Source organism: Motacilla alba, chromosome 4 (genome assembly GCF_015832195.1).
Source record: "Motacilla alba alba isolate MOTALB_02 chromosome 4, Motacilla_alba_V1.0_pri, whole genome shotgun sequence".
Taxonomy (NCBI): domain Eukaryota; kingdom Metazoa; phylum Chordata; class Aves; order Passeriformes; family Motacillidae; genus Motacilla; species Motacilla alba.
In genome coordinates, this window is record NC_052019.1 from 49406381 (window position 1) to 49432351 (window position 25971).

At 39.5% G+C, this 25971-nt stretch overlaps 1 protein-coding gene across 3 annotated transcripts in view; it reads left to right on the plus strand.

Moving 5' to 3' along the window:
* The window catches only part of TSPAN5 (tetraspanin 5), an 83619-nt gene that overhangs the window by 36943 nt on the left and 20705 nt on the right, over positions 1 to 25971 (plus strand). For all 3 annotated transcript variants that reach the window (XM_038135557.1, XM_038135555.1, XM_038135556.1), the window contains exon 2: positions 21516 to 21566. In XM_038135557.1, the coding sequence (XP_037991485.1) occupies positions 21516 to 21566 (51 nt within the window). The remainder of the gene's footprint in view (positions 1 to 21515; positions 21567 to 25971) is intronic.

Sequence of the window (25971 nt, forward strand, 5' to 3'; positions counted from 1 at the left end):
AATAAGGAAGTAATGTGCGACTGGATTTGCCAGAGAAGCACATAGTTATTGTGGCTGAAATTACAGCAGTGCTTTGGTGTTGCTGTTGGAGAGAGGAAAAGGATGGGAAGTAGGGGATCATCCTGAGAAGTCTACATGCTATATGTATATGTAGCTGGGATCTCGAAGTCTGGGCAGAATTTACTTGCACTGAGAGTCTTAACAAGCATCAGCATCGGAATAATCCTGTATTAGATCCTTTTCTGTGAGGAGCTGCCACATGCTGCACTCTGCACTGCACTTCTGCACTTGGCCGCATCAGCTCCTTGTGTGTTGCCTCTGCTGAATGGATGGTTTCATTCTGCCTAGATCTCTGGACTTGGTTAACATAAACATGAGGTCTCATTCTGATTGCTATAGGAATACCTATTAAATGTGCTGTTTTCTTCTATCCTGTTGGTAAGAAAAATATTGAATGATACAGGACAGGCACTTGGAAATTACTTGTCATGTCCTTCCATCTTGGTGGGGAGATATTGGTAATGATTTGCTTATTCAGCCTATTCTCCCCATTCTCACTTTTGTGTCCTGCTCGACTCACTAAGACTGCTTACCCAGAAGAACCTTTTAATTAAAATTCCTTCAAAATGCTCAAGACTGGCTAGTCTTGTTGAAGGTAGCGGGGCCCATAACAGGCACCAGAGAACTTGTGGGTGGATATTGCTGTTAAAATAAGGTTTTTACTTTGTACATTGACATTAAAATAAATTCAATAGCAGAATGCATAGCTACAGTGTCAGTGTCCCTTGGGAAACATTTTTGATCTAAATGCAGTGGGTGTCATTAAGAGCACTTGAAGTGCACAGGGGGAAGTGCAGTCTTGTGGCATGAAATAATAATAGTCTTCCCAACGCAGAATCACAGAATGGTTTGTGTTGGAAGGGACCTTAAAGATAATCTAGTTCCATCCCCTGCCATAGGCAGGGACGCCATTTGTCATGTTTTATTTTCTAAAGAGTACAGAGACAAATGCCAGCCTGGTTTTTCCCATTCATTATTTGATTTGCTTCAGAGTCATTATTAATTTTGGAAATTAGTAAATATCTGAGTTAATAGTTACTCGTTTGCTTTTCCATGTGGAGCCAGGCTTGGCAGAAGTTTGTCTTGGTACATGGCAAACATGACAAAGCTGGTCAGGAGCCTGTGTTTTCATTCTGTAAACTGTAAAGCAGCAACAGGAGCTGAAAATCCTTTTCCCACTGATGCCTAAAAATATTTTAAAGGCTGTTCTCATGAGGCTCTGCCTGGAGTACTGCATCGAGGTCTGCAGTCCTCAGCGCAGGAAGGCCATAGGGCTGTTGGAGCAAGTCCAGAGGAGGCCATGGATGTGGATCAGAGGAATGGAGCTGCTGTGCAGGCAGTCTGAGAATGGACTGCTCAGCCTGGGGAAGGGACAGACCCTGGGGAGAACTTCCAGCAACCTCCAGTACATAAACAGGGCCTAGAGGAACAGATGTTTTAGGAGGCCCTGTTGTGATAGAACAAAGGGCAACATTTTCAACTGAAGAGGCTCCATTTGAGTTAGATGTGAGGAAGAACACAGAAGAACTTTGGTAAGGAAGAACCTTTGCAAGAGTGTGGTAAAACACTTGAACTGGTTCTGTCATTTAAAGAGCTGCCATCATGTGAAGCTTCCAAGCTTTTAAGAATTCTGTGTTATTTCATGTCTCTGATACGCTGTTGTGGTTTGACCTCAGCTGCCAACTGAGCACCGCACAGCCGCTCACTCACTTTGACTGCTCTGCCAGTCTTGATGTAGAGTTTAGTTTGTCTTGTCATTGCTGACAATCTGTGGGAAGAAATAAAAGTCTTTGAATGAACAGAGTCAACATTTTGAATGAAAACATGAATCTCCTAGAAATCCTTCTAAGTGTAATTTACTTTTTTTCTTACTAAATCAAACAAAAACCCTATCCCAAAAAAAAAAAAAAAAAAAAAAAAAAAGGCAAAAGCAACTTGGCCTTCAACATCCTAATTTGAAATTATCCTTTAAACACCTTTGGAACTGCACAGCTAATATTCAGTTGAAGTTACATTAAATTAGTAGTCACTTAAAGTTGATAATTCACATGGAAAACTAGATAGATCTGTTTTGCAGTCTTCATTGCTAATAACACAGTCAGGGAAGATTAAAAAATGAACATTTTGTCCCTGACTAGTAAACTTATGTCATGTTTCAGCGCATGGGACGATTATTATGTGGTTTGGATTTTTTTTGTTTCTCTGGAGAAGCTGATTAAAGCTGGTTGTTGCCTACAGGCATGTTGGAACAAGTTTCTGTTCTTGTTTCTTAAGATTTCTGTTTGTTTTTAAAATAATCTAATGCAATGAATGCAATCTGCAGTGCAAATGAAATGGAAGAAATCTGCCTCATTTCGTAGGGGAATTTCTCCTCTTCTGAGAACTGGGTGGATATGCAGAACAGATGAGGAATTTTGGAACAAACAAAATAGCAGGTAGCCAGTACTGCTACAGTGAGAAATATTAACGCAATATTGGTTTCCATTTCTTTTGTTTTCATGTTTTTGTTCGAATCTTTTCATTGACTTGCCTGGGGTCCATCTGTGATTTCGGCCACTACCAGCTTGGTGTTTCCTGAATTGTATTTGTGATGTCCTAGAATGGCAAAAAGTATCACAAGGGACAGGTTTCAATCTGGTCAGCACTTTGTATTATTCTGGCAAGGGCAAGAACATGCAGCTTGTAGCAAACAAGCTTAGTGCCCTTGCTCTCTTAGTGTCCTCTGTGGCATTATTAGACTTAATTATGTTGATCCCAAATGCACTTTAATCAGGACAGGCAAGGAGAAAATGAAGCAGACAGCACAAGTCGCATGAACCCCCTCTATCCTGCTTTTTATGTTCTTTGCTTTATTTTTCTTTTCTTCCTTCTTTGACTCTCAGGCTTTTAATGGAAAAAAAAGTGTTTAGCTTTGTCACACAAGGTAATTGCATCTTTTAAAGTATAGCTACCTGCTGTGACTAAAAGGTACCAAAACAGCCTTTAATATCCTTGTGCTGATGAAAGTTTGTCAGAATTTTCTGAATGATTGATAAAGCTGCTCTTATGTTTCTTTTCTGCTGGCATTTAGAACAGGCCATTAGAAAAGATGGGGTCTCTGCATTTCTGTTTTGTGTCCTCTGGGATTTTCCTAGATATTTTTATCAAATGTCCATAGAGCCATTCCTTTACACCTATACTTATCTCCCTTTTCCCTCCCTTCCCTTTCTTTAGACTTTAAATCTATCAAATAGTGCATTTGTAATCCACTGTAATAGTGTATGGCCAAAACCAGTGAGTTGGCAGTATTGCTAAAATGAAACCTTTGCTAAATGCTTTTTCACATGCTGTGTTCTTTGTGTGTTCAGTATGTTAAAGTGGAAGTGAACCAGCAATAATCTGTCACGATCCCCCAGATTCAGTCTCATTTAATTGAACAATGAGAAACCAATGTTTCATCAACACTTTACCCTTCCTGAGCCTGAGAAACTACTGGGGTTTTTTGCTTCTACAACAGGGATGGCATTGTGCTCAATCGCCAGCTTTGAGACAGGCCTTGTCCTGAAGAATTCAGTCTATTTGGACAAGACAAAAGATGATAGGGAAAACTGAGGCATGGAAGGGACGTGACCTGTGTAGGGTCTTGCTGCAGGTCAGTGGCAAAACCATGGTGAGAACTCGGGTGCTGTAGCTGCTGTCTCATTGCTGGGTCAGCCCCTGCTTACTGTGGGCAACCTCTTCCCAGGCACTCCTGATAATCCACTTGTAACATGTGTACTGCAGGTCAAGCTGCTCATTAACTCTGGTGGTGGTGCTGTCATCTCTTCTTTCAGTGCATTGTCTGATTTATAGCTTCAGGTCTCTCACTCTGGTTTCTAAACTTCATTCTAAATGTCTTCCAAGACTAGTTTGGAATGAGAAAATATAAATTTCTAGAAGTATCTTGCACCAGATTATAATAAGCAGGCCATTAAGCTGTCACGGTCTATCGTGTCTGTGGGACTTGAGAGACCTTTAATCAGCAGATTATTGACACTACATGGCAAACAGTCTGGTATGTAAATACAAGTTCATGACCTTAGGAATTGCTAATAAAAGCAATTCCAGTTACTACTGCTAAAATCCCCATTCCAGTTACTACTGCTAAAAAACAAGAAAGGTCTATATATGTTTTTGAGGTCATTTTGATTGTAAGGTTAGTGAAAGGTAAAGAGCGTAGTGCCTTGTAGTTCAGGCCTAAGGCTTTTTATCAGCAACTGTAACGTTGCACTGCTGCTAATGTTCAATTTTGTTAAGCATGCAACAGGTTCCGTGTGTTGTGTTGTAATCCTCTTTTTGGTGATTTTGTCTTCCGAAGTTATTTCAAGTTCCTTTGGCATAATTAGGATTTAAGCAGCATGGGTGTAGTTTTAGGCATTTGTTTGTTTTGTGGTAGTGAACTCATCCTTTTTTTATGTACAGTATAAGCACTGTACAGAAGTTCCCATTTAACTCCATGTGTCTTTGCACATGTAAAACTGATTAGCTCTCAGTTTGTAATGTGTTAGATGCTCTTCAACAGAAAACAGAGAATCTTCCTCTGTACACCAAGACAAAATTCATTTTGCTTGTCAGCCCTCTCCCAGTTAAAGGTCTGGGAGCTAAACCAGAGACATTTCAGAGCCCTTCTCTAAAAACAGCTGTGTGCTCGCTCCTGCCCCAAGCTCAGTGCTCTGGGCCCAAGGTAGGCTGTGATAAGCACACCAGAGCTGGGAGGAGCTCCTGGGTTCTGTGTGAAGTGCAGTGGTGTTGGTGCAGAATGCAAGTACAGATAGCCAGAGTTACTTTAGCTCCCCTGGAATTTCCACTGCAATCTCTTGTCCTTATACAGTTTCCCTTTTCTGTGTTTCATACCACAGTGCAAATTAAAAATAGTGTTTGAGAAAAACACTTCTCAAAAACAAGCAGCAGCCTTAGTCCTGGGCGTCTATAACTGACCATGTCAAGTGAATAAACCCAGCAGAACTGACCATGCTTCTTTGTGCTAAATAAATTCTCTTACTGAGGATGTGGACAAGAAATTGATAATGGCTGGAAGTTCATTCTTCTCATATTGTTTAGACTTGCTGCAATTCTACTGCCTGTATTACTCTTATTTTGGAGGGAAATAAGTTTACAGTTAATTGGCCTAATCCCCCGTTAGCTGAATTTGGTAGATAGATCAAATTTTAATAATGAAAAGCATTACAAATTAAAAACAATAGATAAAACTTTTGGGTGTTGCATAAAGCATTCTAAATGTTAAATTGAACATGGGACTACAAAAAAAGGCTTGCTTTTAGATCTTCATTCAGCCAAACATATCAATTAGATGCTGCACTCTTTGTCTTAGTGGTTTTGTCTTTCATACAAGTTTTACCAGAATCCTAATTGAAAATTTGTAAAAAGGCTTGTCAGAGTTACCAATTTCAGTGATAGAATAAAAACTATGGTATAGAATGAAATCTGTATTAAATATTAGGTGTTAGATTTCTCAGGAGAAATACTACACTCATTTAGGTGCTTTTCTATGACTTCTAAAATATGGTAAAAGAGGTCATTGCCCTAACTCGGGCCTGGTTTCTTTTTTTTTTATCTCTGCTGCAATGGTATCAATCTCAATCTATTGCTCCCACTCTTTGGTTTTTAAAAAACTACTATGCAATTTCACTGAAATGTGCCCTATTTTTTGTAATTTGATGTAAGAATATATCATATTCACTCAGTAATAATTCACTGGACAATTCCCCTTGATAATTGAATAAACACTTCTTGATCCTTTTATCATCCAAGTCGCAGCTTTGCTTTTGTGGAATGGAATTGAACAATTGGTAGGAAAAGTCAATGGAAATGCATTTATCTGTGCTGCAGGACACATGGCTTGTTCAAAGAGGACTCAGTGAAAAGTAGATAAGATGTCTTGTGTAAAAACTGCTGTTCATACCCATGCTTCTAGCAAAGCTCTTGCTCTTGGGTAGATGGAGAGGTGATGGGGGCATGAGGTTGTTTCTTTGTAAACATTTTTTTGGCAGCTCTTTTGCAGTAGAAGAACACAGGTGATGACAACTCTTAGGGTCAAAGAAATTTTACTTCCATAGGGAGTTTTTTTCCTATGCAAAATCAGTAGCAATGGCCTTACGCAAAAGTATTAAAAATAGGTGTATGCCTACAACTTGACTGATAAAAATGATACATTTTAATTAGAAGGTGTTCCTCAGTGCCTTTTTGTGAAGGCATAACAGGGATAGATGAGGGACTTCTGGTTGGATTATATCACCTTTGATAAGATGTCAATGTTACTGGATTGTTACCTTTTTACAGTGAATCAAAGAAGTTTCTAAGGTGCCCATTCAGGTTAAAAAATCTAAAGTGAAAATTTTCATGGAAGAATGCATTTAAAAAAAAACTTCTAAATAATGAGGTGGACTGTGCTGCATTGATTATTTACGTAGACGAAGCACAGCCAAGATACTGCTTTGGGACTGGCAGATGTCGTGCAGGACCCCAGGCAGATCATTGAGCACAGTTCACCCCCTCTGGTTTTACAAACAGATATTGTGTTTTTCAGGGTCTCTTTATTAAATTTTCAATTTTGCTTTGCAAGCTGTGGCAGGGTGGTATGTTAATTTTCATTATGAAGTGAGGTTTTTTGCAAATGAAGACTTACTGGGATGCTTCCCATGCAGCTCAGCATACTGTGCATTGTATATGCTGAGAATAGCAGGAGTTTTGGTGTAATTCCAAGGGGATTTCTTCACATGGACAATTTTCAGCATCATTGAACACAGGAATAAAAATCTCAGTTTGTAAGATTAACTGCAGACCAATTATTAGGAAGGACTCAGAGCCACACACTCTAAAGAAAAGAAAGGAGAAATGGGAAGAAGAGTTTGAGATCCAGGTAGTATTTTTGTTAGTCTGATCATATTTTATCTTTTAAAGCCAGAAAAATATTCTGATCAATATGAAAAATTTTATTATAAAAATGTATCAAAGTTCTGATTTTGCGTTTACTAGTGTCTTTCATTGACCTAGAAGGCCGTGCACGGTGGCAGAGATCTTTTGTCCATTGCGCTAAATGCTTGCATGGGGCCAGCATCCACATACGTGTATTTGGGGTGATTTTATCCGCTGTCTTACTGCCTGCCTGTGTGCACCTGCAGTCCTGGGGTGGCTGGATTCATCAGAAAGCCCTCGGTGGCAGGATTTGGAAGAGTGAATTAAGTAGAAAGTATAAGTCAAGCTTAAGCTAAGCTCTTAATTGCTCTGCTTCTGTCAGTGGAGATTGACCCACAGGAGCTGTCTCCTTACTTTGGTGCAAACCTCCAGTCTTTTCACTCCTGTCTTATGGGAAGGCTGCATAGAAATATATGGGAAGTAGCTGAAAAAGTCTCTTGTGCATAGGGCACAGTATCAGGCAGCTTGCAATCTTTGGTTTTGCTCCTATTTATTGCTGATTCATGTGGCAGAAATAGGAAGGATCTCTTTGTGTTACATTGATTAGTGAGATGTGTTGAGAAAGAAATGGATGTATTTTGTAAGCATGTATGAATATCTTGGGACTCAAACTGGATTAAGTTATTTAATATTTTCTGGGAGCCAAGAATTGAGGGAATTCTTCAATTGATGAAAGAACAGAATCTGTATTTGTGGAACTTCTTTTTATTTTTTCTTCTCCAGGGAATCTCTGATCTATAAGATGCCCCAATTTTGCAAGGGGGATAACCATTTAAAAACAAACTGTGGGAGAATGGAAAAATACAGGTGTTCTCAAATGGAGAGGTAAATCAATTTCATTAGTAACACTGATTGCATGCAATTTTAAGGAACAGAAAATCTGGTAAAGCTGGTAGACACTCATTAAATTTTTTCTTTCTAAATAAAAATACATTTTAAGAGGAGATGGAGCAGGTGGCTTCAAAGACAGTGGTACTGTTTTTAGCCTTCTAATTCTGTGATGTGAATTAATATCGATAGAATTAGGGAGAGTTTACCAGTTTCCCATTATGCTTTTTTGGTCCACTTCTCAGTTTTAACAAGTTAATTGTAATAAATTGTTTCTCTTAAGTCAGGCACTGTGAACATTAGCAATTATTATGGAGAGAATTTTCAAAAGCGTCTAGTAGTTCTTGGCTACTGTTAAAGTCAAAAGGGAAACTAGAGGAAATTGTGCCACAATTCGGTATGTTTGTATATCCTGATTGTTGTGCATCTTTTGCCTGGAGAACTAAAACAGTGTAATTTTTTCAAACATTAAAAAAAAAGGAGTTGTATTTCATGTCTTTAGATAGATAATAGATGCAGTGTCTTATGGGGACAGGCAGCTCAGCCAGCAGCCAAATCTAATCTCTCTTAGTCACTGGAATGCTGTGGAGTGTGGGCTTTCTCCTTCTGCTGCTTCGTTCGCAGCTCCAGCCTCCACACGGTCTCGTGGCTGATTAGAAGCTCTTTGTGCAGAAATGTGATTATGTTGGTTGAGAGTGCAGGGGCTTGTACATGTTACAAATTTGGGCTGATAAGTTCCTGTAGCACAGCCTCAAACATCCGTATCATGTACAAATTGTGTAGGAGAGGCAGGAGTAGGAGCTCCAAGCAAGTCGGTGATAGACCACACTGAGAGCGTAGAAAACTATGGATGGACTTGTTGTCCTGCGTTGGTACATTAAAATCATGTATGTTGACTGTAACGGCAGGCAGGGCGGCAAGCCCATTGCTTAATTTGGGACGTATCATTTCAACCCATACAGGGTTTTCTTTCTGCTCTGCCTGAGGCGAGAGCTGGTAGTGCTAATTACCGGCTTAAATGAAGGAGAGACAAAAAGCAATCCGTGGTGTCCCTGTCTTCACACACTCTGCTCCCCTTGCTCGCTCTTTTCAATGCCCTGAGGGTGCCTGCTGTAGAGTCTAATTGCTCGATTTGGTGCGTCGAGAGAGAGGATGTGACACGCCACCCTGCACTTGTTTGTGCTCTGCCCATTTGGCAGTGACAGAAACCAAGCAGAGGTCATATGAGGGCAGCCAGAAGAGCGCGGCCGTGCCGGGAACGCAGTTCCACTACACTGGGCTCCTTTCATGCCTTCCGTGTGCATGGGGGTCCGCGCTGTACCGAATGTCATGGAATTAGGCGGTGACACATCTAAATGGGACGGACTGAGGAACCCCGCCCCACACTGGAAACAGTGTGTGTGCTTTCAGGGGAAGGGGCTAATCATGAGCGGTTGAATGAATGAGAGCGACTTTGGAGCAAAGCAATTATGGGCCTGATCCTAGAAAACCCTCCTACTTGCTGTTTGTGTGACAGAAGCCTGGTGATTTACTAGGGAGACCAGGAGTTCAGCAGTCACAGATGGAGGTGCTGAAAACATGTTCCTTAATAAAAAAACCCTGTCACTCTAAGGAGTTAGGGGCTGTAATCTTGTATGCTTCTGTTTGTGTGTTTGCATTTAAGTCTACACTCTTTGGGCTGCCTTTCTTCCTAGCATTGTTTAGGTTGAGGTGTAGTTAATGAAGGTGCAGTTTTATGCTGACATGCCCAGCCACATAGGAAGTGTTACAGGTCCATTTACAAAAATCCTGAGAACCCATTTTAATTGGTGAGTGTTTGTGGGGTCTCCTATGGGAGTTGTAACCCATATGCTTCACTCCTGCAGCTGGACACTGCCAGTGGCAATGTGACACTTGAAAGAAGAGCCCAGAAACTTTTAGGCTACAGCTGTACTGGTGGTATTGGCCATTTTACGTTTTTACAGAGACAGTGGAAGTGAGGGAACCTTTAGAAAGCAGCTACATTGTATCTGAGAATGTTATATTAAATGTCAAGTATTTTCTCCTTCTGTATTCCATCAACTTGCTAGCTCACAGATTGATGCATGCAATTTCAAGGCTGTCTTCTGTTGTGTTTCCAGTGAATAAATTTTCAGCTCGTAGCAGTTATTTTCTTAGTCTTTAAGTACATGACACTGTGTTTAGATTGTTAGATTTCATTCCATCTGTATGTCCCATATGTTCAGCCCTCCTGCTGTTCCAATTTGTTTGTGGTCACCTTTCTTCACTATGTGAGGGAAAGGACATGAGTAGCTGGAAAGGATTCTTGCTGATAGCTCCACAGTCGTGGTTACAGCTGGTACAGCTGAGTGATGTTGAAGACCTCTTCTCTTCCCCTGTCTCTGGGTAGCCCCGTGCAGGGTTAATTGCAGTGTTTGTGCAGCAGGGAAGGACCAGATTTAAAGGTCTCTTTGTGTTTCCTGATGTTTCAGCTCAAATAAAGAAACATCTAAATGTATGCAAATACAGCTAAAAGAAAACAATTCAGGCTTTGAAAGGTTTTTGTAATGTCCTTGTAGTGGATGAACAACAGCACAGGTTAATGGGGAAATTTTCTAGGCTGAAGTGTTTTGAAATGGAAGAGAAGGCAGACAGAGCATTCTGGACTTTCCTGGGCATGTTTGTCAATATACAAATAGTTTCAGTTGCTTCAAAGAGGATCAGTAAATGGAATTATTGAAAAACAGGAAAAATGTGTTTGATACTGCTTTTTCATGGTCAGTTAAACTTTATTTTTTTCTGTTTGCATTTACTTCTCAAATTTAGAATCAGCTTCCAAATATACTTGCTCTTAAACAAAAGCAAGGCTGAAAACCAGGGGAAGCTGTCTTAAGATTGGTTTCCTTTCCAAACGTTTCTCTGGGAAAACATTCCTTTCAAGTTGGATCCTTTCCTGTTGCTTGTGTTTGTCAGTTAAGTGGCTGTAAAGTGAAATTCTGACGCTATTAACTTCGGGTGAAACTTCGGCATTATTTTTCAGATAAGGGAAAAACCCAAATGAGTTGTTTTTCTATGTAGTGTTGTGCTTGCACTTTTGTGTTGCAAAATGTTTCTTTTCTCTTCTAGCACGGATTGAAGTTACAGTGTAGGCAGAGAGTTGTCAAGATTGGTTTAGCAGTTTGATGCTGTGTGTGTTCTCCTTTACGCTCAAGTTTTTACCCTTCCTCTACCAGGGTACCCTCTTGACATTGGTATTTTTAGCAGGAATTATTTTTCCCCCGTTAGCAGCTGAGATACACTTTCTTTGCTGTAGAAATGCATCATTAGAATTATCTGTTGGCTGATATATAGGATTATCTGTAGTGTGGAGTTGTACTTCTTTAGAGCATGAAGCCTTTTAAGTAAAGTTGAGGAAATGTCCTGGCTGGTGCTTTTGCCCTGGTTTCTATCCCAGGTTTGTTAAAACATACATTTCTTATCTCTTTCTATCCTTGACTGTTTTATTGGTGCTGAGAAATCTTCTATCGGCGTGGTCAGGAGGCTTTCTGAGCCCCTAAGTCTGACAGAGATCTGCTTGCCCTAATGCATTGCTATTCCAACAAGATTCTGTGGGATTCTTAAAGGCAGTGCTCTAGAAAGTGTGTTATCTTCCAACTGAGCAAGCCAAGTGTAGTGGGTTTTGCCTGGAAGGCTGGAGTTGAGAGCGTGAATTGTGGATGTCCCGTCTGAGATATTGTGCAGGATGACTGTTCCATGGGAAACAGCTGAAGTTTTAAAATGAGTTTTACTGCTGGCACTCAATAGTAAAAAATAAATGCTTTCTTTTATTCACTTTTGTAACAATGTCCAGCTGGGTATGAAAACTTACCTAGTATTCATATTTTTAGAGTTAAATGACTGCTTTGTGTTGCTCATGTACCTGGTGCCTTGAAACCCTTCTTGGGCTGAGCAAAAAGAAGGAAAGAAACTTTTCCTATGAGGAGTAGCAGTTGCTGGACTAAGTTAAAGTGATGAGTGAGTGCATGAAGTCAAACCAAATCCAGTCCTCTGTGCACAGTTGTTGGGGATTTTTTGTCGGGGTGTTGTTTTGAAAAAGTTGTGTGCAAAGACTGACTGACTGCAAGAGCACAGCTTTGCAGCACAAGGGTCTTAGTCACTTGCTTTTTATAGCTTTTCTCTTAGGGAGCCATCTGCATGTACTACAATTACATTTCCAGATCCCTTAAAGATGTTTTCTAGTCCTTGTTTTACTGCAAGGTGTCGGTGGAGCAATCAGCTGTTAATTTTTGTGCAAAGCAGAGAAGGTTTGTGCGAACAGTAAGTAAGCTGGTGGATTCATCAGGAACTATAGTTTATGGAAATAATGTAGTTCCAAGTGGCATTAAAATTGGGAATAAAAGTTTGCGCTTGCAAGCAGATGAGCATTTTATATGATGTGATACTGCTCATACTGTTGGCTAAGCTGAAATTATATGAGAAGAGTAGGCTCTGTCATAGTGAACTGGAAATCTTCCAGTGTAGTTCTGTTTTTTCAATGCATTTATTCTTAAAGCAAGTTTAACCCTCAAATTAAATTGCAGTGATAACATTGTATTTGTATCTTCAGCTCGAGTCCAGCAAAGGTGTCAGCTGCAAAGCCACCCCAGGCTGTTGAACAGTTGTGATCTCAAGGGGCATCTTAACAGAAGTGAAGAGGATTTTGTCTGCTTGTTTAGTCAAGCCTCCAACACCTCGTTTGAGAATGACAAATAATAGAGATGCTTTTGGTGTTGTCTGCAAACCAGACAAAGGGTCAGCAGTCTGTTTAATTTATACAAGCAGCTGGTTTATAGCTGCCCTTTTATTTTTTTTTTCTTTTTTCTGCTGCCAAACTGTGGAACTTTTGCCTGGGAACAAACCCCTCAGGTAAACAGCACTGTGACCATTTGTTGCCTCCGGTTTGTTCCATGTCGCTTGTGTTTGAGAAGAAATTCAAATCACAATTTTGTTTACTTTGCCCTTGTGAAGTGTGCTATTGCAGAAAGGACAAATTGGTGTCAATCCCTGCATATTTTACTTTTATTGGAAATTGGAAAGATATCTTGTAGTATAAATATAGATACTAAAGCATGGGTTAGTGTCAACATAATTAAAAATATAGCTTATCTGGTGAATAGTCTTAAATCTATGTACAGTAACCTCTAGAATTAGTAAGAAGCAACACACTGCAAGACAAAATGCAGAGCTGAATTACCTTCTGGAAAAGAATTTCTCAAAGCTCTGGTCAGCAGATATTGAGTGTCTCTGGAAGTTGCACTCAGACATTTGCAGAACCATTTCTAATACATAATCTGAAATTTTTCCTTCTGGGCAGTTAGTGTAACACACAGGAAATGGTGATATTGGCTAAAAAATAGTACTCTGTTTGAGACATTTCCCTCCCTTGCAATGACTACAAAGTGCAAAGCGATGAAGCATTTTTGTCAGTATTGATGCAATATGTGTCTTGTAATTTTGCTTTTTGTGTCTGGATTGCTGATAGCAATTTTGCATGGTTATTAGAAAATAATTTAGATACCTGCCTATTTAGCATTTGGCTTTATTTTTTTCCCCCTACATCTCTCTGAAAAATGAAATTGTGCACGGGTTTGGCTTTTGAGGTCCTGGTTTTGTTTATGTTGACAAAGTACTGCTGGCCTCTGTACATCTTGGGGCACCTTTGTAAAGTGAAGTGTTGGTAGGCTGTCAACTCTTGATAAACCCACCACAGCCCTTCTGGTGTCTGCTTCTCTCCTACATCACCCCACACCTGATGTAAGTTGATTTATTTAATGTATTAACACATGCCACACATTTGGGCATTTGCCATTAGAGAATTTGTAACTCTTGAGTCAGATGAGAAGTGTGATAAGCTATACAGGAACATCATATCAAGGCCAGGATTTTGGACACCTGAACTTGGGTTTTGGCATGTTATTAAATTGCATTGACTCACTTCCTACCTTTTCAAGCTATGATTTCTTCATGTGTTTGGTACCAGTAACTTTCAAATGGTTTTGAACATTTTATTGTGGGGGACTCCAGAAGGAGAACCAAGAATGAGCATTTGGTGGAGGGAAGAGGCAATAAAGCTGTTGGGAAGTTCCTAGGAAAAGTTCTGTGTGTATTTGCATTTTGGGGGTGTGTTCACCGTTTGCTTGATGCTCACTCTTTTCTGTGCTGTTTTTTTTTTTTCTTTTTCTTTTTCTTTTTCTTTTTTTTTTTTTTTTTTTTTTTTTTAAATAGAAAGAGAGCAAAGGTAATTGTTTGCCTTAAGTTTTTCTGTAAAGCTGGTGGTGTTCACTTGCCTCTCTGTCCAGACTGCTTCAGTCTTCTCATTCCTCCCTCATCCTCCACATGTATTTGCTTCTCTGCAAAGCAAAGAGAATGAATCTCTGACATTTGAATCTCCTATGAAATCTCTGAGAAAGAATCTCCTATGAAACAATCTGGGATGTGGCAGCTTGTGTAGCTGGGATAGATGATGCTGGGACTCCTTTCTGCAGCCTACAAGCACAGCTAGGAGCTGAGACTGCTTTCCCAAAAGGAAATGTTGAGCATTCAGAGTATCCTGCTGCGTTGACAAGCCAACCTGTTTGTGTTTCCTTGCTCTGCGCTCTTGATGTTCTCAGCTGTTCAGTCAATTGTGCAGGCAATGTAATTGCCCAGTTGTTACTAGGGAAAAAGGCTATCTGAAATTGTTTCTGCTTACTGTATCAAATGCCTGAAGTAGATGTTACAACTTCACTTCTTTCAACTGGAATAAGTGAGCACTTGTGTATCAGATTCCTAATGAGACTGAATGTATTCTCTGTATTTTTGTGGATGTGGTGTTACTTTTCAAAATTTTAGTGGAACAGCGGATTCAGGAAAACAATGTCAAGACTCATGGTGGGATGCACCTAAATAGTCTGAAGCTCAGGTCGAGGGGTTTGGGATGAATAAAATTGGCACAGCAGCAGGAAGAAGACAGACAAAAGAAGTCTAGTTGCCCTCAGGAGCTGGAAGCTGCTAACCCTGGGCAGCAAAACACAGCTGGAAAATGACTTGTTTGCAGTTCTGCTTCCAGACCTTTTCCTTCACCCTGGCTTGAAGCAAAACATGCTTTCTTTGCCCCTATATCTCTTCTTATACCTGACTTGTATGCCAGAATGAGAAGACTTTGCATTGTAAACCTGCCTAAGATAAATGATGAATGTAATGATAGAGGATGTCAAATTCAGGTTTAGAGTTTCTTCCCAATTATTTTATTTTACACTTTTCTACTGCGTGTGTTTGTATTTTAAGCCCATACTGTTTATATATGCTGCTACAGCACCACTTACATAATTTTTGGAAGGTTTTGCAAACAGAAAATGACTTCAGCCATGGATGTTGCAGTGGCAAGGACTGAGCTAGAGATGGGATGGTGTTGATGAGAACAAGGCTGAATAGGAAAAACAGGACATGTAGCACTTACTGTAGTTCAGAAGCGAAGGCAGGGAACAGATCTTTGGAAAGGTGCGTACAGCACAATTTCTCAGTCTTTCTGCCAAGTCTTTTGGGCTCAAGGAGACCCCAAAGAGAGAGAGTATGGAGAAACAAATTCCAGTAGAGAGTAGAAAGAAGAGAAAGGATGAAATCTATGTGAGATGAGTGCACCAAAGTGAGTGTTAATGGAGATGTCTTGTTACTTCGACTCTAGGCTTTTTGAATGTTTCTGTGTGGTTGTGGTGGGGTATTTACCTTAATGGTCTTTGATTTTTGAGGGAGGGGAAAAAAGGTACTAGTTTTAGGAAATGAGATAGATCTGAAAGAAACAAAAATATTAAACTCCTAAAAGCTTTTATTGAATAATTTTACAAAGTGACTGGTATGTTAAAGTTTTTTATTCTTTAAAATAAATCTGCTCCAAATGAAGTATTTTCCTTAAGCATCAGGACCTGAGTTTGAAGAGTCTGTGTGCATTTGAAAAGAGTTAAATTTATTTTGTCTAGGCTTGAGAGGAGTTGTTCAAAAGTTGGACCAGGGGAAATAGGGCATAATTCATTCTCCATTTTGTGTTTTCCAGAATATCAAGTTCTGTGGACAGGAGGAGAGGGACTTCAGTCTTAAGGGACTCTTGCTCCAAGCTGATTTGCAGTGCATACAATTGCACCACCAGAAAGCAATAAAATAAATGCGTAGAGCAACAGTAACAGAAAGCAGATGTCTTGCTTCTTGCTTTTACAATTCAAGAACTGGAAAAGACAGTAAGAAACTGATGGCAATTGACTCTGCAGTGGGGTGTGTGTGTATATATATATATATATATATATATATATATATATATATAGCTTTCTTGTCAGACAAAATGGAAAACCCCATACTGGTGAAAACAAAACATACATTAACAAGCCATAGTGTCTTGCTCTGAAAATTGCGGTCGTGTGTGCTTAATTTTTCATTAGAAAACATCATGCAAAGGATCCTTGCAAGATGGAGCAGGCAGCTTTTCTCATTGTGTTCTCGGGTCTGTTTTTCCTTTGGATAATTCTATAAAAATCAGTTGAGTCTCTTATTGAGCTGAGAAAAATGTGTGGAAATTGGGAAATCTTTTTTTTTTTTTTTTTTTAATTTCACATGTGTGGGTTTTGTGTAAGGAGGGAAAAGATTTTACCAAGACAGTTATCTGCGAAATATAGTATAATGTATTTTAGAGAGTGCATATAAAATGGAAATAGGTTTGACATCTTGTATTCTATGTCTGAATGTTGCCATGAACTAAAATGGTAATTAGTCACCTACGCAGCATCTTCATCAGCACCTTCATTCACTGGCTGTAGTACATGGAGCTTTCTTGCTGCTGGTCTCAAGGCAAACAAGAAATGGGCTTTAGAAGAAAGCATTAGCATAGATGTGTAAATGTATAGGTCTGCTTTGAGCAGTTTGCCTCTCCTTTCATCAGCACACCTTTTTAGCCACGTGAAAATGAAATGCTTTAACAATTTATGTTGAGAATGGAAAAGTCATTGAAACTGGGGCATATGGAAACAGAAATAAGAGCAGACTTCTGGTACTTTCCTTCCATGTGATACTGGTCCAGGTGAAAGCTGTAGAGTTGGGAGGATGTCCTATCTGTTGTGCTTGAGAGAACGCTAGGTGATGTATTTTAAGCAGAGTACATATGCATCAGTGACACGAAGGAGAGAAGAAAACTGTGATATTTTGATTTCTACTTTCTCTGTCAGAGCTACTTAAAAGCAAACAAGTGACAAAACCAACAACTAAATCCTTTTTTGACACAGACAAAAACTGACACATACATTAAGCTTATTTTTTGCCCTGGCCTAAAAAGCAAAAGGACTTATTTGGCATAAAATACTTTAAAGAAGCAGTGAGTCTTGCAGCTAAAATAACTTTGAGTCTGAGCACAGGCTGCTGCAGAGGAAGTTCTTTGGGAAAAACTGTCCATTTGGGGTTTTAGAGTTCAGTTAGAAACTTATCAGTGCTGCTTTATGTATGTACGAAGCTCCGGAGCCGTGTGTTTCCCTGACTATATTTCAGGATGTGAAATGCTATACTTCATGTTGTCCTGATCACTGCTGTGCTGTTGGTAAAATACTGTACCTTGTGCTCTGTGCTGTGCTGCTTGAATCACAGCAGGAGCCCTTGCTCAGTGAATAACCTACAGCATACAGGAACACTGAAGTGCCCGTGGGAATCCTGGTAGTCTCCGTGCTAACACCATGCACAAAGTTCTTGTGGCACCTCAAAGGGAAGGGCAAGTGGGAGTTTTTCACGCTGCCAAAATACAGGACTTAAACACCCCCCGCCCCAATAAACCAGAAAAGCTCTAGCCAGAAATTCTGGTTCTGAGCCCTGACAGCTTTGGCAGGCTTCAGCTGTGTGTTTGTGTTGTCACAAGGAAGGTGAAATGAGGTGCCTGCCCAAGGCTTCCACCTCTCACAAGTGTTTAATGTAACCACACTTTAATGTACACTGGTTTATGCATGTGGCACATTAACCAACCTCTTACTGCTTGGCCTGCTGCTGTCGTTCTTTTAGTTGAAAACTGGTGCCACGTTATTTAAGAATGTCAGCTGAGGTGAGAAATTCCCTATGTTTAGTAATGGCTGGTCACTCTACGATAAGTGCCTCTCAAAGGTGTTCTGGCCTTTTTGTTAGTGCTTGCCCCAACAGCCTTTAAATGCAGTGCTGTGCTGTGTGATGCTGCATCCTTACAAAAAAAAAAGAATAATTTTCCTCCATGCAGGCAAGACTGAGAATAAAATACGTATATTTTATTGCTGGTCAATTCACTTTGGAAACCAGCATGTGAATTTCATAAGCACACTAACAGTGCAAGTACTGCTACACCTTCTACTTTTAAATACATTTAATCTTTATAGAAAAGAAATATAAAAACATTTGGGTTTTGTTTGTGAATAGAAAACTTACAGCTGGGAAAATACTGCTATGCAAGTGTTTTTTGTAAGGCTAATGCTCCAGAGAAATGTTTCAATATTCTCCTGGAAATTATTGTATGAAAAAGGAAAGAAAAAAAGGAAATAAAGATTTTACATGCTCTGCAGCAGTGACCATTTATAGTTAGACCAGATGGTCTTATTAGATGTCTGTGGAGAATTGAGGCTTTTTTCTGTAAAATGAATTGTTGATAATGAGGTAAACTTCCACCTTTTTATTGCTCATTGGAATTTCTTCCAAATAATTTCAGGCTATGCAGGAGTTTCTTTCATAATTATCAAAAAAATCCAAAGTTAATCCTGGTGAGAGGTGTAAGTCTTCTCATGAACATCTGTTTTTTGTCAGTGGGGGTTACAGAGAGCATTCCTGTGTGCTTTATCCCTATAGCAGGCTGTGTTTATGCCACGGTGGGCCCTTCCTGGGGTGTGACTGTAAGGGGTTCAGGTGAGTGGTCTGCCTACCTCTGTATTTTGTCTCAAGTAGAGCAAATAAAGTTTCTTCAAGGCAAGAGGCATTTAACCGGCAAAACATGCATGCAGCAATCTTTTCCTGATTTCAATCTCCCAATGAGTGTCAGTGTAAAAACTTTCTGAGCCAGAGGCTGCATCAGAATCACATTTCAGTAGCTGTAGGCCATCTGTTAATTACCTATATTTTTTTCTGTATGCCATTATGCTTTTGATTTCCACAGCATCCTGTGATAGAGTTAATGATTCCATTCTGAATCTTTTTTCTCCTAATGGATCTTGCTCGTTGTCCTTCATCTACTCAAAAAAGCATTTCTGGGTTAGGATATGGAGAGGACAGAGCAGCATGTATTCTCTTATCCTTTTGAAAATTCTGAGAGCTGAGTTTTGTATGTTCTCTTGACAGAAGCTAGACCATGTTGTTTTTTGGGTGCTTCAGTTTAGCACAGTACGGTCTGATTGCCCCATCTGTAAATGGGGATGAGCATGGCCTGGCTTGAGACCTGTGTAGTTTACTCTAAGTCACCTTTTGCAAGCCATGAGGTAATCCTACACTTGATGGTGTCAGAGAGTTCTAGTGAAGGATCAGGACACGTGACTGGATTAAATTTGTATAAAGTCAGTGAAGCTGGGCCAGACCTGCAGCTGATATGTATGAATGTAAAAGTTACATGCGCTGATCAAATACTTCTATTCTAGTTTTCCATGCTTGTTTTGTTCAAAACTATATTAACCTCTTCACAAAACATAATGTTTTGTGCCCCTTTACAAATAACAATTAGCCACTTCAAAATGTAACTTCAGGATTTTTATAGTATATAACTCCCCTCGCCCTGTTCCTTCAGCTGTGGTGCCTTTGGCTGTGTAAGAAGGAAGGAAAGGAGCCTGTTACTACTGCAAAAAAAGCTGCATTTGTCTGAGAGAGATTTGGAAACTTGAACAGCTTTATCTCAAGTTTCAAATAATCACTGCAGTCAGAAAGATTACACATAATCTTTTGGCAAGCTTTATAACCATAAAAAAAGGGCAGTTTTGATACAGGTAAGATGACCTTTTTTTAAGCTTTTTTGTGGTGCATTAGAAGATGCTGTACTGACTTTATCAAATCTACGTCTTGTACTTTATAAATAATTAAGGCTGTTGAAATAAGACTTTCTTGACCAGCAGTCCTGCTTTCTATCTAAGAAAAAATTCCATTTATCTTTTGTTAAAATGCAGCCAAGCCTGCAACAGTTTCCTTTGAAGAATGCTGACTTCTAGTATTGTTCAAATTTACAGTCATGACTCTTCAAGTCGAAAAGGAAAAGTTTCATTCCCGGTATGCATGGTCCTTTGGGTAGCCGGCACAGCACATTTGGAGGAGAAAGTTACAGAAATGCAAGGGGTGTTTGGGAACTTCAGGGCATTGTAGCGAGTGTATTTTGCTTGATAATGAGTTACAGATATCTTTGTAATACAAAGCTAAGATTGCCCGCTCAAAAAAAGTTCTTGTAAGGAAGGAGTCTTTGTTTGAAATTGTCTGGAAAAGGTTTTAAAACTTACATTCCTGCCTCCTTCCACTTTCCAACAGAAAAGCAGTTTTGTTTGTTTGCAAAAGAAAAATCACCAGGATTCTTCGTTGTTTACACAGATCTTAAGAGAAAGGATATTTATGTGCCAAAATAAGTCTGTACACTGCAGTGTGGAGAAATGACAAAGAAAATCAGTTTTATGTTTGAGCAACATTCTGTTGCATGCCCTGAAACTACAGTGAAAATCGTTTTCTTTTTAGTTGGCACTTTTAAAATCAGATATGCAAGTTGGACAGATGGACATTTAGAGGTGTGCTCAGACATCTACTACATGTTTTTTAAACATGTTACATGTTTGATACTGTACTGTGCCAAATATGCACTAATGATGTTGGGAGATGGAGTGCTTATTCTGCCTGTTTTGCTTGTTTCACTGATCATTAGTGTAGCTTTTGTATGGAATCCCTGTAGATTTGGAGGGAAATGATGCATTTTAAATTATTCAGTGGAATGGAGAACATGGATGTAATGAAATCAAAGATGGTGTTCCCTTTTTCATCATGGGGGAAAGACCATCTCTTGAGTTTGGTGCTGTTGAATCCCTTGAGGGAGAAAGGAAATAGATCTTCCCTTATGAAACAGTCAACATCAAAATCAAAGTTTGATAACTTTGAGAACAGTTATCAAATATCAGCTGCAGGGCTTTTAAAAGTTTGTAGTCTTTTAGACCAGTATTATTTTTTTTTCCCCCCTCAGAAACAATGGGTTATTTTATATGGACAGCATTGCTAAAACTGATAATAAATGTGTATTTAGGATTTTTTTTAAACCACGTTCTCAATGGGAAAGTGCTGAAAGGGTAATAGCTTTGTGCAGGCAGCGGTGATGCAATAGTAAAATAGCAAACAACAAAAGAATTGTTTTACTGTGCAGTTTGCTTTGAGTCCTACAAACTCAAAAAGAACCTTGTGTGCTCAGTACTGATAAAGTGACACCTGTTGCACCTACTGTTCCTGTGTGGGACATCCCTGAGTTCTGCAAGTTTTAAATTCTTCAACTGAAAGTAGTTGAATTGAAAAATAAACCAGATACATATTGTAAAACTCTCCCTGAGCACCCCTCAGTCCTGATAAAATTATTGTCCAACAGAGCGGATGAGTCAATATGTATCTTTAAAAAAAAAACCAGAAAAAACCCACCACAGATTTCTAATTCTTGCTCTTTTTTTTTTTTTTTTTTCATTTTCCTTTAGTTCCTTGGCATAGCATTTCTTGGAATTGGATTGTGGGCATGGAATGAAAAGGTAAGTTGAGTATAGCACCAAACTTTGTTTTTCCTCTTTATCTCTCTTTTTCTGATGAAATATTGAAACGGTAATATGCTGCATATTTTTTGTTCACTCACAGTTTCTATGGGAACAAAATCAAGCCTCTCTGTCAAATAAAAACCTTAGCTTGGGTCACTTAGAGGAACATGATTGCAATCTTTCCCAGGAATACCTTGGCAAGAAACGGTGGCTGACACTTGCCCATAAACTAATCGTTTCAATCCTTGCACACTGACTGCAGCTCGGATACCAGAGCACCCTGCTGGGGCAGTGTGTTCCCAGGAAGGGAGGGGGAGCCTCCATGCCTTAGAAGGCAGCTTCCTGAAAAATACCCAATTAAGCTTTGCCTTAACATAGCATGTTAATGGCTGTTGCTCTTAATAAAACAAACCCAAAAAACTGAAAATCAAGATGAGCCTTGAAAACCAATGCAAACATGAGGCAGAATAACTGTTGTTTTTTCTTGTGCAAATGAAACTGGCCACTAGAACACCCTTTGTTGCAAGACTCTGAAATCAGCTTTGAAATGGAAGTGTGTGTGTGTGTCTGGAGTGAGCAGGCAGGGAAAGAGAAAACGTTTCTGAACCAGAGACTAATTTTTAGTTTGCTTGCTGCAGAAGCAAATTGGGAAGAAGATAAAATGTCAAGGCATAATTTACAAAAATAGTCAGTATGTCTTGGGTTACTGGATGAAGAGTTTGGCTTGCTAAAAGACAACAGCTGACATTAAAGCCCATATTTCCTTTTCGTCTTTGTTTAAAAGATAAAAAATAATAAAACCTGGCTGTTAAAAATGCTGTCTTATTTGGTTGCATAATATTTTTTTTCTTCTTTTAATGGAAAACACTGAGTAAGTTAAAAATTGATCTTCACTTAAGGCATAATAACTAGTGCTTGCAGCAGAACAAATAACAGATTTGGAAGCTCCAGAGTTCAGCCTCTAAAAAATTTAGGACAAATTTAGAGTTCTTAACTTATATTCTGATTGCTCTGTATGTGTGCCTTGGAAGGAGATCATCACAAACAGTAATGAGATATTAATTACTGCACTCTATGTACACCTATATAGATATGTATGTATATTTACATACTATATGATACTGATGTTGGATAGCTCAGATAGGCTTAGAAAGAGATGCTGTGACTTTTCTAATTCAGCAAAGATGTAAAAACATGTTGTATTTATTACTTTGAACACACTCTCAGATCTTGTACCTGTGTCCTAAGTTCCAGAGAGTGGCTTTACAGGGGAGATTTGAACATTTTTGTATCATTACAGTAGGTAACACAAATGATTCTTCTTTAGAGTGAATGAGCAGGTAAAGGGAAAACAACTAAAGTGTTTGAAGTCTAAAGAATGCCAGTCTCAACAGCTAGAAGGTGTTCTGGTTTGGTAGGGTTTACATATTTTCTGTGTGGGAAAGTATGTACCCTTTCCTAGGGAAAATGCATTCAATTCATAATTGCTAATCGCCAGAAGCCAAAGCTCTTGTTTTTATGTGAGATTTGGATATCTGTTATCAAGTAATTTTAAACCATTTTTAATCAGATTCTGAAAGTGGGAGAAAACGCCATGTTGTTTAAAGACAAGCAAATAAAACCACCACCGTTTAATATGCATTAACTCAGGCTCTATATGTAGTAGGTTTTTTAGGTTTCTTTCTAAACTAACAAGTATAATAAAGTACTGTTTATTGGTTTAAAGCATGGGTTTTTCCCTGAAAAATGATCATGTTTCCCCAACTTCTTTTAACTGTTTTATTCTAAGTGCTTAGTATGGAATGCTTCAGTTCATAGTTGTAACAATCAAAATGCTGTGTAAGTATAGCTGAACTGCAGACCTCTTAAGCACAGACAAATTTGAGTAGAAGAATTATGAAAAAATTGACTTGTTTCAAACCAACTTGAGTCTTTTATTTTACTCAGCTCTTTAGAGGGGGTCGGTTAGATCCCAGTGTTTTCTTACTGCTGATGAGGAGTTGAAGATGAAAGCCAAGGAGGTGAAGCCCAGGACTTGAGAGATCTGTGACATAACTGAGAAGCACTTCTCTGGCTAGGCTGCTTGCCTGAGGCTAGGATGGATATCCCTTAGGCATTATGGGCTGTTGTAATGGTACACTGTATGACAACAAAGCAGCTTGTCAGAGAAGGGCCTGGTGTACACACAGTCAAACCATGAGCCAGCACTGTGTCCTTGTGACAAAGAAGGCAAATGTGTCCTGGGCTGTACCGGGAGTGTTGCCAACAAGTTGAGAAAGGGAATTCTTCCCCTCTATTCAGCACTGGTGAGGCCACACCTAGGCCAGTTCTGGGCTCTCCAGCCCAAGAGGGATGCTGACATACTGGAGAATTCAGCAAAGGGCTGAATAGATGATTAAGGTATGGGAGCTTCTCTCCTACAGGGAAAGGGCTAAGACTGTTTAGTCCAGGGAAGAGTAGGCTCAGGGAATCATAATGTATGGAAGTACCTGAAGGAAGAACACAAAGAGAATGGAGCCAGCCTGTTTTCAGTGGGGCCCAGTGACAAAGGCAATGGGCACAAAATGAAACACAAATGGTGTTTCCCCTGATCATCAGGGAGCACCTTTTTTTTTTTTTTTTTTAAATGTGAGGATGACTGAGTACTGGCACAGTTTGCCCAGAGAGGATTTGAATGAAGTCTCTGTCTTTGGAGATTCTGTCTTTGGAGATTTTTCCAAAGCAATCAGGACATGGTTCTATGCAGCCAGAGGTAGGTGGCCAGATGACTTCAGCTATTCTGTGAAGACTTGCTGCTGTCCCAATGAACAGCAGCAAGCAATGTTTGACTTTATCAAACTTGAACTTGACACTGCTGTTGTGTAATGTATAAATTTGTAAGGGGTTTTTGCAGGAGTAGATCTTCAGGACTCCTACTGTAAACTTCATTTGGTGGTGGGGGAGGATTTTGATTAACTTCTGTTTTAAATTGTGTGGCTTTTGTAGCCTGGCCATCAACTTGTCTGTACTTTGATTGCTTCACAGAATCTTTAAAAGGTAAAAAGATAGTGTTCCAGGTCACATTAAAACTGCAGGGTATAAAAAAATAATCCAGACTTCACAGGAGTCCTATTGGCTGCTGGTTTAAACAAATTTGGGACAGATTTGTGGACTTGGTGCCTAGTTTCTCTTCTTTTGCTAGGTTGGCTTGAATTCTTCCCTTTAAACTTTCTTGTGAAGAAGAAAAGCACAATATCCAGTCTTGTGGCCTTCCTTAAGGCCTTTGCAGGGAGGCAAAAGAGCTCATTTGTCAAGTAGGCAACAGAATTGGCTTGACAGCCAGTGAGCCAGCCCTAGACAAAAGCTGGGCAATTAGCATTCTGAGCCATGAACCTGAAAGAGAGCTGGGGGTGGGGTGGGGGCAATAAGCTCTGGGGATGAACAAAGCTATCTATACATGGTGGCACTGTATAGGTCACAGTCTCACAGTGTTTTCGGGCATGCCAGGCTTGGGCTTCTACCATTAAATAGTTCATCCATGGCGGCCCATTTCCACCCTCCTCCCTGCAACAGTGACATGAACATTGTTAGCATACAAAGAGTCTGTGTGAAACCTCAGCAGCTTACAGCACTTTTGCTCAGCAGCAGGGGAAAATGTTTATATTTAATTGTTTTTCTGAACCACTTCAAGTCATGTCTTCTGTTGATTCTTTAAAAATGAACTGGACTTGTACAAAATGTTGATTTCCCTCCTTGGTTGTATGTATTAGATATTGCAGCCTTAAGGCTGTTTGTGGTGTGATACCAGTAGGTGCTTGGGAAAATAAGCTTCCTGGCTACCTGCAGGAGATTTATGTTCTAGAGTAGTGAGCCTAAGTGATGAATTGCTGTTTATGTCTCCTGAGACCTTAAAAGGTCAGATTGCCCATGGAGAAGGACTTTTTAGAAGGAAAGCACTGTGGTTTTGGGGTAAAATCTTAAGTAGGAGGTAGCAAAAGAAATCTTTCAAATTTTGTTGATGAAATTTTGTTTGTGTATGAAGCTGACTGAAATGCAGAGGGAGAAGTGGAAGAAGCTGACAGTGTACATGAGTTTGGCTTCTCAGGTCTTCCAGTCAAATCAGCATAACAATAAGTTGCTTCAGCTCAGAAGTCAAGTTGTGTGCATTTTGGAGTACTGGTGTGGTATCTCTGGGTGCCAGCATAGTGTTCTTAGTGAGCAGGAGCTCTAAATCTTGATCTGAAGTTTTAAGATGAACTTTTACTTGTCTAAGGTGATTTAGATTTTCTTTGGGGTTCTTGGACAAGCTAAACTCTGTACATGGAAACAATCACAATTTGTTAGATCAAACCTGTCTCTCCTTACCCTGGAGTGAAAACTAAAGTTGTTCTCATGAAAAAAATTTTCACTTCTCTTATTGTCC